Raw genomic sequence first — 14,199 nt, 5'->3', positions numbered from 1 at the left:
CACCAAGCTCCCAGCTCCCAAAATACCGTATTACATTAACGCTTAAGGCCACGCAGTGCCCTCAGCCCCTGTGCCAGATTTCTTCTGCTTTTGGAAGGAAGTGTTTGTCTACACTGCAGGCAGAATATTACCAGTAGCTTTTTATTACTGTGTTATGTATGCACACACCCGGATACAAACATGTATTTTTAGAAATTTGAGGTTGTTTGAGTGCTAGCAGTGCTGACAAACCCAGCTCGAATACACCGCGTTATATAGATAACACAGTGCTTGCATTCTGCAAGCCTGTCTGGGTGCCACAGCCACTAGGGTTGTGCTTGTTACAGAGAGAAAAATGATTATATTTAAACACACTATCCAGGCTGCATGCACACACACACACAGAGCCCTTAAAGAATCTGGAATTGCTTATCTTTCCTAGTGGCTTTGGTCAGTTGTGTGCCTTTTCCCCAAGTGGTTTATTAATTTGCTTTGTTTTTACTCCCGAGCCCCCTGACATGGTTCCTTCTTCCTACTTCAGTTCCCTCCTTGCCTGTTCTTTGTCTCTCCTCTAGGCAGGGGGAGGGGGGGTCCTGCCGCTCTCACTCCACTTTCCTCAGAACTTTCTCCGTGGAAGGGTCTGGTTTCAGCTTCCACCCTCTTGTTTAAAAGGCACCATCCAACACACCCTGCCTGATCCTTTAGGTAGAAGCTGAGTATTCACCCAAAAGCATGGATGTTTCTTGGCAATTTACCCCTTCACACTTGCTGTGGGGCTGCCACATCAGCATGCTGGGAGCTTGCATTCTGAGCTGTCCCTGGATAATGTTTAAAGATGACTGCCAGCACCTTGCATCCCAAAGAAATCACAGAGAGACCAGCACAACCATTCGCCGTAGTTCCTCAGCACTCTGACACGATAACGGCTGGATCTTTCCTTTTAGCACTTCCAGCCGTACTATACTGGCTTCCCCCACCTCATGGCTTCACCAACACATTTCAAGAAGGACCACTTCTTGTAACTTTTAGCTTTCTCTGGTCCCTGTCTCAGAATATGAGGCTATGAAAGTAGTCATTCAGCTTGTGTTTGTTACACGTTGCCAAATTTCTTCTATTTGCAAATAAGTAGTGTGTGCCATACTGAGACAAAGTTTGGCTCATCAGTATAAACAGACTTGAAGATGAAGCTCCCAGATTTAATGTGATGACTATATGACATTTCCCCATACTTAACTATATAAGTGCACAGGTATGGTTACCTTTGAACTCATTTATCATCATAATTAACCGGTTCCTGTCTTGAAGACAAAGTTCCAGATGATGTGAAAGAGTTTTGAATTTAAAAATTTACATTCTCAGTACACAGATTTTCCTCCCTTTTTCAGATGATTCCTAGTTATTTTCTCTGACATCTTTTGCACTGGGATCTGTTGAACTCCTTTTTAATTCTAGCCTCTTAAATAAAGGCATTTTCCCTCAGCTACTTTATTCAGTTTCTCACTATTTCCTGCCTCACTCCTGCTCATGGGAATTCCTGAGCTGTCCCTAAATGTTTTGCAGCTGACTGGTGTCTGCTGAAGCACTTTGATTGGTATTTCAGTAGTATTAAAAAAATCCTCCTTTGCTCTGAACATGTGTGGACCATTTGGGACTGTACACTGTACTTTGCTCGCTTCACTGCAGAATGGTTGCTACTGGCCTTACTCAGAAGTGCAGACCTTAAATTGAACTGCAAATACAGGAGGTAACAAAAGGTTGTGTTGGAGTTGAATCTATTCAAACATATTTGGGTATACATTAATTAGACTTGAGTCATACTTATTTGTTGAACATTCTCAACTCTGGAATCGTAGGTCTTGAGGCTATTAAAATTTTCAGAACAGTCTCCATTATTACACTCTTTAAGGTGAGTTAGTCACTAGTTCACATGGATTATAATAATAGCCGAGATTTCTGCATAGCACTTGTGCCAGCTAATTTAGTCATATGAACCATTTCCTTTCCATGTGTGTTCCACGGAAATATAGAACATTGAACATTTCATGGCACACTTGCAGTTTCAGTGAATAGCTGTCGGTTTTTCTGAGCTTTCACTGGAATTTTAATTAACTGTGACTGATCTAGCAAGCAATTAATTCAGCATTCATTACTTATTAGGTTGATCATTACTTAAATCTAGTTTTTAAAATTGCTCAATTTTTTATTGGGAATCATCCCATGAGAATGCTAACCCTAGCAGCAAGGATTCTCAGACTTTCAGATAGCAGTTTCCCCTGTAATCCGAACATGGGGTAGTGATTTGTCAGCTTTCTCCTCTAGAAGCAGACAAACATCTCTCTTGTTTAAAAATACCGAGCATTCTCACAAAAATGACAGCAACTGCTAATAGGGAGGTAGATGATGCTATGAAAAGTATGCAGAAAGAGTTATTTTTAAAAGGGAAAACTGTACTATTTGCTTTTTTTTCTTTTTGATTACTCTCCTCACTGTGTGCTGTGTAGTCCATCTGTTGCATGACAGTTCATGACAGTCTGGGGAGCTGATGCTAACTACAGAACATTTTGTTGTTGAACTAATTTAACAGTCTTGAAAGCCAATCTTTGATACTTAATCTCCCTTTTATTTCTCTCATTTCTTCACTCTACCCAGTTTAACTTACTCTAGACTGCCTGGAACCAAAGCAACCTGAGCTATTCAAAACAAGATTGCCACTTTAAGGGTCTGATCAAAATAGGAATGCAACCTAGGACTCCCCATGAATCAAGCATCCATGCTTAGCTAAGCAAACCTGACAGACAACTTTCTCATGTAAAACATACATTACAATACAACCTCAAATACTCAATGCAAGTAGGGAATGTTTGGTATTTACAGATTAATGCCTAAGCTGTACTGTCCTGACTCCAATTTGTTTGTAAATACCAGGTAAACTGGCATAAAAAAGTCAATCCAGGAAGATAACTAATAATAGAAACATCTGTATTTCTTACAACATTCAAAAGACACAACTTTCTGTCTATTGCCTCAAGAGTCAATTTAGATGTGAATTCCATCAACTTCCTGAGACACTTCACCTCAGGCAATCAGTTTTATGGTTCCACTGAAGACTCAGTATTACAGATCTCAAAAATCTTACCTTTTGATAGTGGGCTCTCAAAATCGTTTCTCCAAGCAGGTAGAAGGCTGGACCTTTGTCAGCTCATTGTAATGACTTTAAACTGGTTTCTCTCTTCTTCAGCATGAGCACTTCTTCCCTGAAGTACAATAGGGTTAATTAGTAGCCAGTTCCTAAATAAAAGTACAATTCAGGGTAAGTTTGTGTGTAAATGTACAAAATTGTAAAAGCTGCAAAAGAAAAACAACAACAAGCAAAAACATAACAGAAAAATCACCTTAAAATGAACAGATTTGCTATATGCCATAACTTGCGGTTGCCCTTTTTTCATGAGGGAACTCTGGCAGGTTGGCTACAGTTCCCTTCCCATCATTCTTACAATAGTAGGTACTCAGGTCAAGGTTATCATTTAATACAGATTATTTTTCATTGGGCTAGTGATAACTTCTGAGAGGATATGAAATTTCAAGAGCCTTGTTTCACCTGCAATCATGATTTCATTTCCTCCCTGTCGCCTCCTTCCTACTTTTCTTAAATCCTGCAGAAATCCCCACCACTAAGCTAGAAGTGTAGTCCGTTAGCAAGAGCACACACACGTAGCACTAGTGCAGTTGTTTGCCAATATGTGCTACAGCTTCTGTCATAAGGTGAATTACCAAAACCACAAGTACTGTACCACCAGCGTGGCTCTTAAGCTAAAACAATCTTCTTAGTGCACTGTGAATAGACTTGATACCACAAGTTCTGGAGTTATATTTTAGAATAAAAAGGAGGAACAGAAAAAAAAGAATAATAATAAAAAAAAAATCTAACTAGGCGAGCATGCACTGCTTATTTTGAAGAAGGGTCTTTATGTGATTTTAATGAAGCATACACTACACAATTTATCACAAGTAATGTAATACTCTGAGTTTTTACCATATATTTTACAATGGTAAATTTTACATGATTATCCAAAAGACTTGCAAGCCTCTTCTCAACTTAATTTGCATCTCATGTAAGTAAAACTCTTAAGCTAAAACAATAGCTGTTTCAGAAAGAATTTCATAATCTTCCACATAATGAAGCATCTTATTTAAAATTGGTAGGCTGACAGAAAACATGCTAAATGCATGAACTACTCAGCTGTCCTATTGAAGTGATCCACAGTTACCATACTCACAGGGCAGTGCTATGGAAACATGAAAGTTTCAATCATTCTGTGGCAACTGCACATTCCTGTTGTGCAAAAATAAAACTGAGGCACAAGTGAAGGAAATGAATTGCTCAAAATCAATGAGTCAGCAGGACTGGAGCATGTGGAATATGAATTTCTGAAATCCATTTTTGCTACAGCCCTTCATCGTTCAGCTCCTGCTAATAAGGTGTATGCCATTTCAGTCACACTCCTGTCACTGTAGCTTGATGAAACAAAGGCCATTGCTTTGTTCCCAATTGCTGTGTCATGTTTCTTAATTGTTTGAGCAGACAACCTTTATTTCAGATGCAGTCCTTCATTTTCTGAATACCCTATTGTATATTGCTTTCCTTATCTTACTGAAAGTATTATTGGAAAAGTGCTTATGTTATATACTTTCAGTTAATCAGTAATTCATATGACTCCTTGATCATTTGGATTTTTTTATTCCATATCTGAATCTTTATTCTGTGTTGTCTGACATAGTAGTTACCACCTGAGAGCCTGACTTTGCAATGTTGTGCAAGTTACAACCTTTGCACTTCATCTGGATTTCCTAAATGGAATTCTCACACTTTAAACCTTATACATATATATTTTAATACTATAAAAAAAAAAGCCAATTCACATACTCACTCCATCTTCCATCAGTGCCCACCATAAAGTTCAATTAACCTTTTGAGTATATCTCAGGCTCTTGCATCTCATTTCATTTTCTCTCAGGCTCCACATGGGGATTTTTCCTCCTCTGACATTACATCCAATTTTCTATTAATATTTTCCTTGATTTTTTTCCCTTCTTTGACTTTTTTGTTTTTTAATTTTCATAAAGTTTTATTATTTCCACTTAATTTTCTAGTTTTGATTGCTGTCCTCAGAGGAGATAATTTATCCATTCCTGAATACCCACCTTTCAGTCACTTCCCCAGCTGTCACACCTAACTTCCTGTGATCACAACCACCCTCTTCTCCAAGCACCATGTCACTTAAACCACCTTTATATTAAAAAAACTCACAAGAGTCATCACAGTAAATAAAAATAATTACACCCTATTCACAATCTGAAACGAATCTCTCTTGAATAAACCTTTCTGAAGCTTAAAAGAGGGTGCTGTTATAAACTAACATAAACTATGTAGTTCTGATTAGAAAGTGTTAATTTGGCTAGGAAAATAAAAATCAGACAAATTGTTAAACTCTTACTCTCTTCAGGTAATTAAGGACAATACTCAACACTGAAACAAGTTTTTAGGTGCCTAAATTCCTTACTGAATCTTTGCTTGAGTAATTTTCTGGATAAAAAGGATTTAAGAGCATATACTGAGCAGTTGTGCATTAAACCCACTGTAAATACCTAAACCAGAAAACAAAACTCATCCCATAGCTAAATTTGCAAACTACATGTTTTATTGACATCTTTATTCATTCAGCCCACACTTGGAAAAACATTTTTCAGTTCGACTTAATAAATGGGATTTGGAGGCAGTGAGTTTATAAGAACACATTTACTGTTGCTAGCAACAAGTTCTGAAGCTGGCCATCATCTACTGCAAAAATAGAGGTGGTCTGAACCCCTGATTGAGCCTTCAGAATTTGTGTTCTTCTCAGTATTTATCCTGTTACTAAAAGGGATCACAAATGTGGACTGATTGTATGGCTGAATTCAGCTGAGGCATAAACAAGTCCAGTTCCACCTGAAATAAGTGGGAGAAAATGTATACCTAATCTGCTATGTCCTATGTTGCAAATGGATATCATTCACAAAGAATAATTATAAAACAATGAAGAAATATACAGTGGTAGGTACATTTGCACTACCTTAGCTGAGCTAGCATTACCAGAGATAGTAATCCCATTTTATTTGAGATTCTATTTTAGTAAGTTCTGTAGAAGCTTACATTAATGACAGTTCCTACTACGAAGTTTATGACATTAAAGACTGCTTTTTTTATTAAGGTGAGACCAGAAGGGGATATTTTTCTCCTTTCTCCCGTAACCTAAAGAAGTTAACTTGAAGTTAATGATCTGTAACAATTCAGTTACCAAAAGTGTTACAAGGTTAGTTAAATTTTGTCAGTCTTACCATGCTCAGAATCCTGTCTGAAGGTATGGCAGGTGATTCAGCAAGTGTTATCATTATAAACACTGCTACAGTATGTACCCAGGAGCTTATTTTTTTAATTAAAAAAAAAAATAAAAAGGAAAATCGTTGTTTTATGTTGAGCTATGCCATAAAGAAACAGACTTTGTAAAAAACTGTGACAGAAGGACCTTCCTGGAAAGGTCACTGAATATGGCGAAAAATGTTTCCATAAATTATTCCAATTCAGACAAAATATGACACGGAAAGAAACTTGGGAGACTCTAAAATCCTGAAAACTCATGAAAAGATATTTCCTTACATCATAAAAATACTTTTTATTCCAAATCCAACTGGCTGGCTTCTTGGGATACTGTCAAAAGCTGGAGATACGGGGCTTTTTTAAAGTTTGAAGGGGCATTAAAGGAAGAATTCTTTATCTATTTAAGTAGCCTGCATTCAACGGACAGTGGCAGATGTCCCTGGGCAAAGCGGTATGACCTGGGCTCAGCTGAAAGGAGCCGTGCGAAAGCTTCACTGTGGAAGTCCTGGGTTTACAAAGCATGAGCTAAAGGAAGCTGTCCTACGACCAGCTCTGCCCGGCTCGGCAGGGCTGTGGACTACATATGCACATCTACACACCTGGTGATGAGCAGTACTGCAGGGAGAACGAGGGCAGAGGCGGATCCCCCGCGTTCGTCGAGGCGCCAGGTCCAGTGTTACCACAGGGAGAAGCACCCGCCGCCTCACCTGCGAGTGCCCGGCCTCACCACACCGCGCCGCGCTCACCCCGCCACCGCCACACCGAGCGCGCATCTTCGCTCACAAACGGACACTCGGAGCCTCAGTGTAACGCCGGCTGCAGCAGCCCTGTTGCTCCCTCACAGAGGAGCACCTCAGCCTCATAGAGTACCTCAGCCTCACAGAGGAGTACCTCAGCCTCAGAGTACCTCAGCCTCACAGAGGAGTACCTCAGCCTCACAGAGGAGTACCTCAGCCTCACAGAGGAGTACCTCAGCCTCAGAGTACCTCAGCCTCACAGAGGAGTACCTCAGCCTCACAACGGCCGTGCGTCTCCCCCCGCCCTTCAGCCTTCCGTCAGTTCTGTCGAACACCCGGCTCATGCCGATCCCTGCAGCTGCCCTGCCGCTTTCTCTCATACGTTTTCTTCCCACACACACACTCCTCTTCCCTCTCACACCTTTCCCTTCCCTCTCCTCCCGGAGCCGCCGCCCACCCCGCACGGACACCGGCGCCCACTGCCGCAGGCGGCGCGGGGGATACCGAGGCAACTGCCGCGTAGGGGGCGCTACAGCACCCCCGGGCAAGTCAGTGCGCGAGCTCTTTCCCGCCTAGCCGGTGAGGCGCGCTCCCGCCGCTTCTCGCGAGCTGTAGCCTCACTCCCGCGAGAGGTCGCTGTGCGCCTGCGCGCTGCCGGGCCGGGCCGGGCCGCAGCCGTGGAAGCGGCCGCCGGGCCCGGGACAAGTCGCCGAGATGAGCGGCACGCTGGCAAAGATCGCGGAGATCGAGGCTGAGGTAACGCCCCGGCCTTATCCCCGGTCGGGGGTGGGCCGGGCACGAAGGACCGGGGGTGCTCCGGGAGCGGGGGAGGCGGTGCCCGCTCCGTGAGGGATGACAGGGCCCTGCCGGCACCGGGGGATGGGAGGCGCGGCCCGGTAGAGCCTCTCCCGGTGTCGAGTCCTCGGTTCCGTGCTCTTGCAGATGGCCCGGACGCAGAAGAACAAGGCCACGGCTCACCACCTGGGGCTGCTGAAGGCCCGCTTGGCCAAGCTGCGCCGGGAGCTCATCACCCCCAAGGGAGGCGGCGGCAGCGGCCCCGGGGAAGGTGCGTTCTGCGGGAAGGCCTCCGGCCGCCTCGGCGGCCTCCACTGAAGTGGCAGCTCCTTACTGCCGGAGTGGAGAGTGTGAGTGTGTGTGTGTGTGTGTGTGTGTGTGTGTGTGTGTGTGTGTGCGCGCGTGTAAGTGTAACGGGGGTGGCTCTTGTCCGCTTAAATCGATTGTCTGCAGAATAAACTGGAGCAGCTTTCTCTCCCCTCTGGTCCTTCCTGGTACAGGAGCTTGGTCGTGCTTTGTAGCCTTTTCTGGGGTTTTGGGGTGGGGCCCTTGTTGAAGCATGAATGAAAGGGCTTCTGCATTTTGTCTGATGAATTTGCAGAAGTCTGAGGGGGTTTTACATAAGATGCATCTTGCAGTAGCTGCCTGGTTTTATATATAAGGGTGTAAATTGTCGAAGCTGTAGTGCTTAAAGTGCCACTTACACTGAGGTCAGGTGTAGCCCACTGGGAAGCCTTGCAGTATGTACTTTCTGGACAGGTACGTGCCATGGAGTGTTATACAGGCAAAGTTGTGCAAGGCAATATAGATTGTGAACTGTCTGTTTCACTTTGTCATCCTCCTTGAAGGGAAGCTTACTGGCTTTCACTCAGGCAATATTGAAAGTAATAGCAGGACTGCTTTCCAGAACCTGAGAAGTTAGAAAATGGGGATCTTTAAATGAATATATTTGTTCCTTATTTGCAGGTTTTGATGTTGCAAAGACAGGTGATGCCCGAATTGGGTTTGTGGGTTTTCCATCAGTGGGGAAATCTACTCTTCTAAGTAATCTGGCTGGTGTATACTCTGAAGTGGCCGCATATGAATTCACTACGCTAACTACCGTGCCTGGAGTCATTAGATACAAAGGAGCAAAGATACAGGTGAGATCTTCTTTTTATCTGTGGGGATAAGATGGTGTGTATATTAGATGCAGTGGTGTTATGGCTGAATGGTCCAGCCTGACATCAGCAGGTTACAAGTGACATTTAGAAGAGCTTGAGAGTACATTGGAAATGTTTTCATGAGGAAAACTGATTTTACCCTGCTTCTCATTTTCTCTGGGGAGTTCTCATATCCTCTATGAGATGATCTGTTCCATTGTACCAACAGGGTGCGTGGAGTAATGCAATATATAGGAAACAGTTTTGCCATGTTCTATTCGAATTTGCAGTAGCTGGTTTAGAAGGAAGGTAAAAGTAGGCTTTCTTTTCTCCATGAAGAAAAGCATTTTTCTCACAAGTTACTTTCCTCCTTCTGAACAAATAGCTACTTGACCTCCCAGGAATTATTGAAGGTGCCAAGGATGGTAAAGGCAGAGGGCGGCAAGTCATTGCAGGTGAGTATGAGAGCTGCAGGCATCATTCTGTCTCTTATTCAGCTAGAACACTTCATGAGAATGAAAAGTTGAATCACCATTTCTGATGTCTTTCAAAAGCTTGAATTTTATGCTGGAATTGAGCAGTCTACTGTGAAGCAGTAGTGTCATTTTTGTTTTGTGCTGTGTTCAGTTCTGGCTTTATGCATTTGCTGAGTTCTTGCTCTGCACTGACACTGCAGTGAAAGTATGTTACCAATTTTGAAGGCAGATGTAATCGCATATTAAACAAGGCTGGTGTCTTAATTTCTTTACCTAGCTTATTGTCATCACTCTGGGGTCTGAACGTAGACAGGATGGAAGATTTTTCCAGCCTCTGTGATTCTTATAACCTGTAAGGATCTACATGTCAGTGATGCTTGGTCAGCAGTACAAACTTCAGTCTCATAGTGCAATTTAAAAACGTACTATGAACGAGCCTTCAGGGCTTTAATGTTGTCATCTAATATATGTCACTAAGCCATATTTTGTGTTGCCTCAGATTGCATGTGTTACATTTATTGAGAGATTACTTTCTTTTTGTGATTCTCAGTTGCTCGAACCTGTAACCTCATTCTGATTGTTCTGGATGTGCTAAAACCCCTTGGTCACAAGAAAATCATTGAAAATGAACTGGAGGGATTTGGAATTCGTCTTAATAGTAAGCCTCCCAATATTGGCTTTAAAAAAAAGGATAAAGGAGGCATTAACCTTACAGCCACAGTAAGTTGAAAGTTTTCTTTAACCTAAGTAACAATAATAGAACTGCTTGAAGAAAGAGGCATTTGCAGTTAATGGTGTCCCTGGGACCATTCCCGCTGCAGTCAGTTAACTTGTCCTGGAGGCTATCCATACCTATCCCAGGAGCCCGACCACCTCCTCCGCCCCAAATCAGAGGCGTGGTTGCTTTCCAACAATTACAGGTTCTGAGGTCCAAAGGAGTTTACAAAACCTGCCTTTCACTTGGTGGCTACAGCATTGCTCTGCAGAGGATTGCTTGGAGCTCTGGCCTTTCAGCCTGGACTGCTCCTTATTTCATATTTACCACCAAATATTTAAAAGCATAGAAATCCAGAGGTAGATACCAAAATTAAGAACTCATACCTGGGATCTAAGCACTTAACATTAGCTGGGCACTGAACTGGTAGATGCATGGGTTTGTACTGCAACTGGTGGCAGGTTGACAGGAAACATTGCTTTTGAAATGTTTGATGGCAGGTGTCAGTGGGTGCTAATGTAAATAAAGCTGTTAGGATTTAAACCTTTTTTTTGGTCCCCTCTTCTGAGGCTAACTATAGTCAAATCATGGTCAAATTCAGGAACATACAGTGCTATTGTTTCTAGTAATCTACCTGCAGTGATTGCTAGGTGATAGCATTATTCATTGTAAATGTTGAATTGACTGTGAACTCAATTCCTTAACACTGTGTCTACATTCAGTGTCCTCAGAGTGAGCTGGATACTGAAACAGTGAAGAGCATCTTAGCAGAGTACAAAATTCACAATGCTGATGTCACACTGCGCAGCGACGCCACTGCTGACGACCTCATTGATGTTGTTGAAGGAAACAGGTACTGTTGGGCTCCTGGCTTTGTTTCTAACCTGCAGTTTCTATTGCAAAGAGTTGTTTCTCATGTCTGCTTCCCATAGAACCTAAGTTAGCCATGTGGTATCAGCACAGGGAGAGGGGAGATCTTTCTGACGAAGGTAGCTGATGCTGCTAGGCTGCAGTGACAGTGTTTTCTTTCTCTTTGCAGGGTTTACATCCCGTGCATTTACGTCCTAAATAAAATTGACCAAATTTCCATTGAGGAACTAGATATTATTTACAAAGTACCCCACTGTGTACCAATATCTGCTCATCATCGCTGGAACTTCGATGATCTGCTGGAGAAAATTTGGGACTACTTAAAGCTAGTACGAATGTGAGTCCCAGTTACTGTCTTCTGTGGATTTCAGTGTAAGGCTGAGACTGAAGGATGTCTCAAGAATGGATGAATGATTGTTTTATAAGGGTTTTCTACTAGCTTAGAGCTTCAGCTTTCAAATGATGATTTCTTCTGTCACTGAAGTATGTTCACTCTGTAAATCGGAAATCATATGTGTAGTGTGATGGACAGTTCCTTAAAGTCACAAGTGCTGTGTTTTGAACTCGTAGGGGAATTAAACAAGCACCTTGTGGAACCAAGGCCAAAGTACATCTTAAAAAATTCCTGAAAACATGGAATTCTAGTCAAACTTAGTGCAAAGTTGTGACTTACAGGGGTGGTCTCTTCAGGCTGTCGTGCATTCAGCTCTTACCAGAACTGAATTTAGTTCTTCATCTAGCATTTTGGGTATTTTTACTGTAAACTATTCCAGGTTTACCTCATACTTCTCATGCATTTATTTGGATAAATTTATGACTGAAGCTGTTAATAGTCCTGCTACATGAATCTGCCTTCTTGTGACAATATAACATCTATTGTAAAAAGGGATTTAGAATGTTTAGGTATCGGGGCTGCAGCTTTGTCAGGTTTTTTCCCAATATATGTTGAACTTTTCCTGAAAAACCATAAATCAGGAGTTGGAGTTACAATAGTGTAGGTGTTTTTTCCGTCAACTCTTCCAGTTTCATCATTGTTTAAGCTCACTAGTGATAAACCTTTGCAGTTACAAGGGAGAACCTGCTGCTGACATTGGTTACTCAGATGCAATTTCAGCTTAGCAACACCAAACACTTTACAGAGTATCTATTGTCACCACTGAAACAGTGGAACTTGGCACAAGGATGACAGTGCCAGTGATCTATGAGGTTTCATGATGGGTTGAAAGAGAAGAGGAGGTTTTGGTATTGACTGACTGTTCCATCTGCATTACAGCTACACCAAACCTAAAGGGCAGCTCCCAGACTACACCTCTCCTGTGGTACTACCTTACTGCAAGACCACAGTGGAGGATTTTTGCATGAAGATCCACAAAAATCTCATCAAAGACTTTAAATAGTAAGTAGTATTGTAGAAAAATAATAGAGAATAGAAAATAATTTACCTCCTGGTCTGTTCTTTTGTTCTCTTGTAAACTAAAAGGGGAGAAGGGTTATCAGATTGTTTTTAATGTGATGGAACTGATCTGCCTGTGACAAGTTACTGTATTTGATGTTCCTATGCTCTTTCCTGGATAAATTTCCTCTGTGGGGAAGAGATATTTGAAGGCAGCATTCCAGGCCATTGTCCTGTATGCACAAGTATTTTGGATGACTTCATGGTTTGTTTTGATCTGCTGGTACTCTGGTTCACACAGCCCACTCATCCAGGTACTTGCAGGAGAATTAAAATAGCTCGTAAGCATTGCTGTCTGTATTAGCTTTGTGACAGAAATAGCTGCTGTTCCAGCGTTGGCATGTTACACTTCTAAGCCTTTTAAACTTGAGTTTTCTTCTCCTTTCAGTGCACTGGTCTGGGGTTCATCTGTTAAACACAACCCTCAGAAGGTTGGTAAAGACCATACTCTGGAAGATGAAGATGTTATTCAGATCGTGAAGAAATAAAGTCATTCTCACAAAGTTCGCTGCTGGGCCTGAAATTTGTCTTTAGTTGTAAGTGGCAAAGAACAGGCTTATTCTATGAAAACCTTTAACAAATGGGTATTGGGTTTTCAATATTGTTTTTTATTTTATTGCATGGTAAGCCGGTATTTCTGGCCAAGTCATGCTGCAGTGTCCTGTTCTGGCAGAACTCACAGATGAGAAACTTGCATTAAATGACTTTCACAAGGCAAAATGGTACAGGGAAGCGCTGATGCCTGGGATGATTTTCTGCTGCATGTACACATCTGTCCAAATTGCAGAGAAGTTCACATGCCAGGAATTATTTTGTTCTAAATTAGAACAAAACATAAAAAGCAGAGGTTGAAGAACTGCATCTTACAAACAGTACTAAACGACATAAAGCTGTCTCTCATGTTACTACACCTATGATAAAAGTACAGTGCTTGAATGGGCGATAAATCACTAAAGCTTACAACAGTTGGTACTCAGCCTTGATTCTACTTGAACATTTATTTCCTTATTTTTTCCTAGTCTTTATTTCCCTATTTTTTCTAGTCTTAAAAGTAAATTCCTGCATTAAGTAAGCTGAGCAACTACAGATGGAGCTGGGTTATTAGGCTTGACTGTGAACAGCGAGCCTCAATCACCCTTTCTTTAGAGCTTGGAAGGTTTAGGAGTTCTCTAGTACACCAAAATCTCATTCCTTGCACTTAACCACGGCTGTACAAAACTACATTTAAATGCAGCAATCCCACTGTATGGCTTCAGTGAGGTCAGTTACCTTCAAAGTCATTTCTCTCCCCTCCAGGAATTCTCTGCAGATTCAACTCAATACTAAAAACCTCACTCAATTCATTGACATAATTTAGTTCAAGAGCAGTAGATACAGAGAGCTGGTAGAATCAACTTTATTTACAGAAAGTTACTGGGAAAGTGTCGCGTTAAAAAAGTATGAAAACAATCTTACAAGGACAAGCTGGTGATTGCATGTTTTACACAGATTGCTTTAGGAACAACCGCTAGGAGTATATGGGTGACCCCCAACAGACTCCACACTGGAGATTTCAGCTTGCTATTTCTGTACAGCATTGTCTCTGCCAGACTGAAACAAACCCACCACAGCATGCTG

At 42.0% G+C, this 14,199-nt stretch overlaps 2 protein-coding genes across 2 annotated transcripts in view; both read left to right on the top strand.

Moving 5' to 3' along the window:
* LIMK2 (LIM domain kinase 2) overlaps positions 1–8,836 on the top strand; it is an 80,528-nt gene extending 71,692 nt beyond the window's left edge. Inside the window, exon 17 of the transcript XR_008972425.1 lies at positions 8,821–8,836. The gene's annotated coding sequence lies outside the window, so the exon portion shown is untranslated. The remainder of the gene's footprint in view (positions 1–8,820) is intronic.
* DRG1 (developmentally regulated GTP binding protein 1) lies at positions 7,805–13,085 on the top strand. Its single transcript, XM_057411463.1, has 9 exons — positions 7,805–7,887; positions 8,074–8,197; positions 8,893–9,068; positions 9,454–9,523; positions 10,095–10,264; positions 10,982–11,112; positions 11,299–11,466; positions 12,403–12,525; positions 12,971–13,085. The coding sequence occupies exons 1-9, from the start codon at positions 7,846–7,848 to the stop codon at positions 13,068–13,070; spliced, it is 1,104 nt and encodes a 367-aa protein (XP_057267446.1). The 5' UTR covers positions 7,805–7,845; the 3' UTR covers positions 13,071–13,085.
* Positions 13,086–14,199: the final 1,114 nt, after the last annotated feature.

The sequence above is a fragment of the Pezoporus wallicus genome, unplaced genomic scaffold (assembly GCF_028554395.1).
Source record: "Pezoporus wallicus isolate ANWC-B61680 ecotype Strahan unplaced genomic scaffold, APGP_CSIRO_Pwel_v1 contig_6401, whole genome shotgun sequence".
In the NCBI taxonomy this organism is placed as follows: domain Eukaryota; kingdom Metazoa; phylum Chordata; class Aves; order Psittaciformes; family Psittacidae; genus Pezoporus; species Pezoporus wallicus.
The sequence above is the reverse complement of the archived record's forward strand: the minus strand, read 5'-3'. Positions and strand labels throughout refer to the sequence as shown.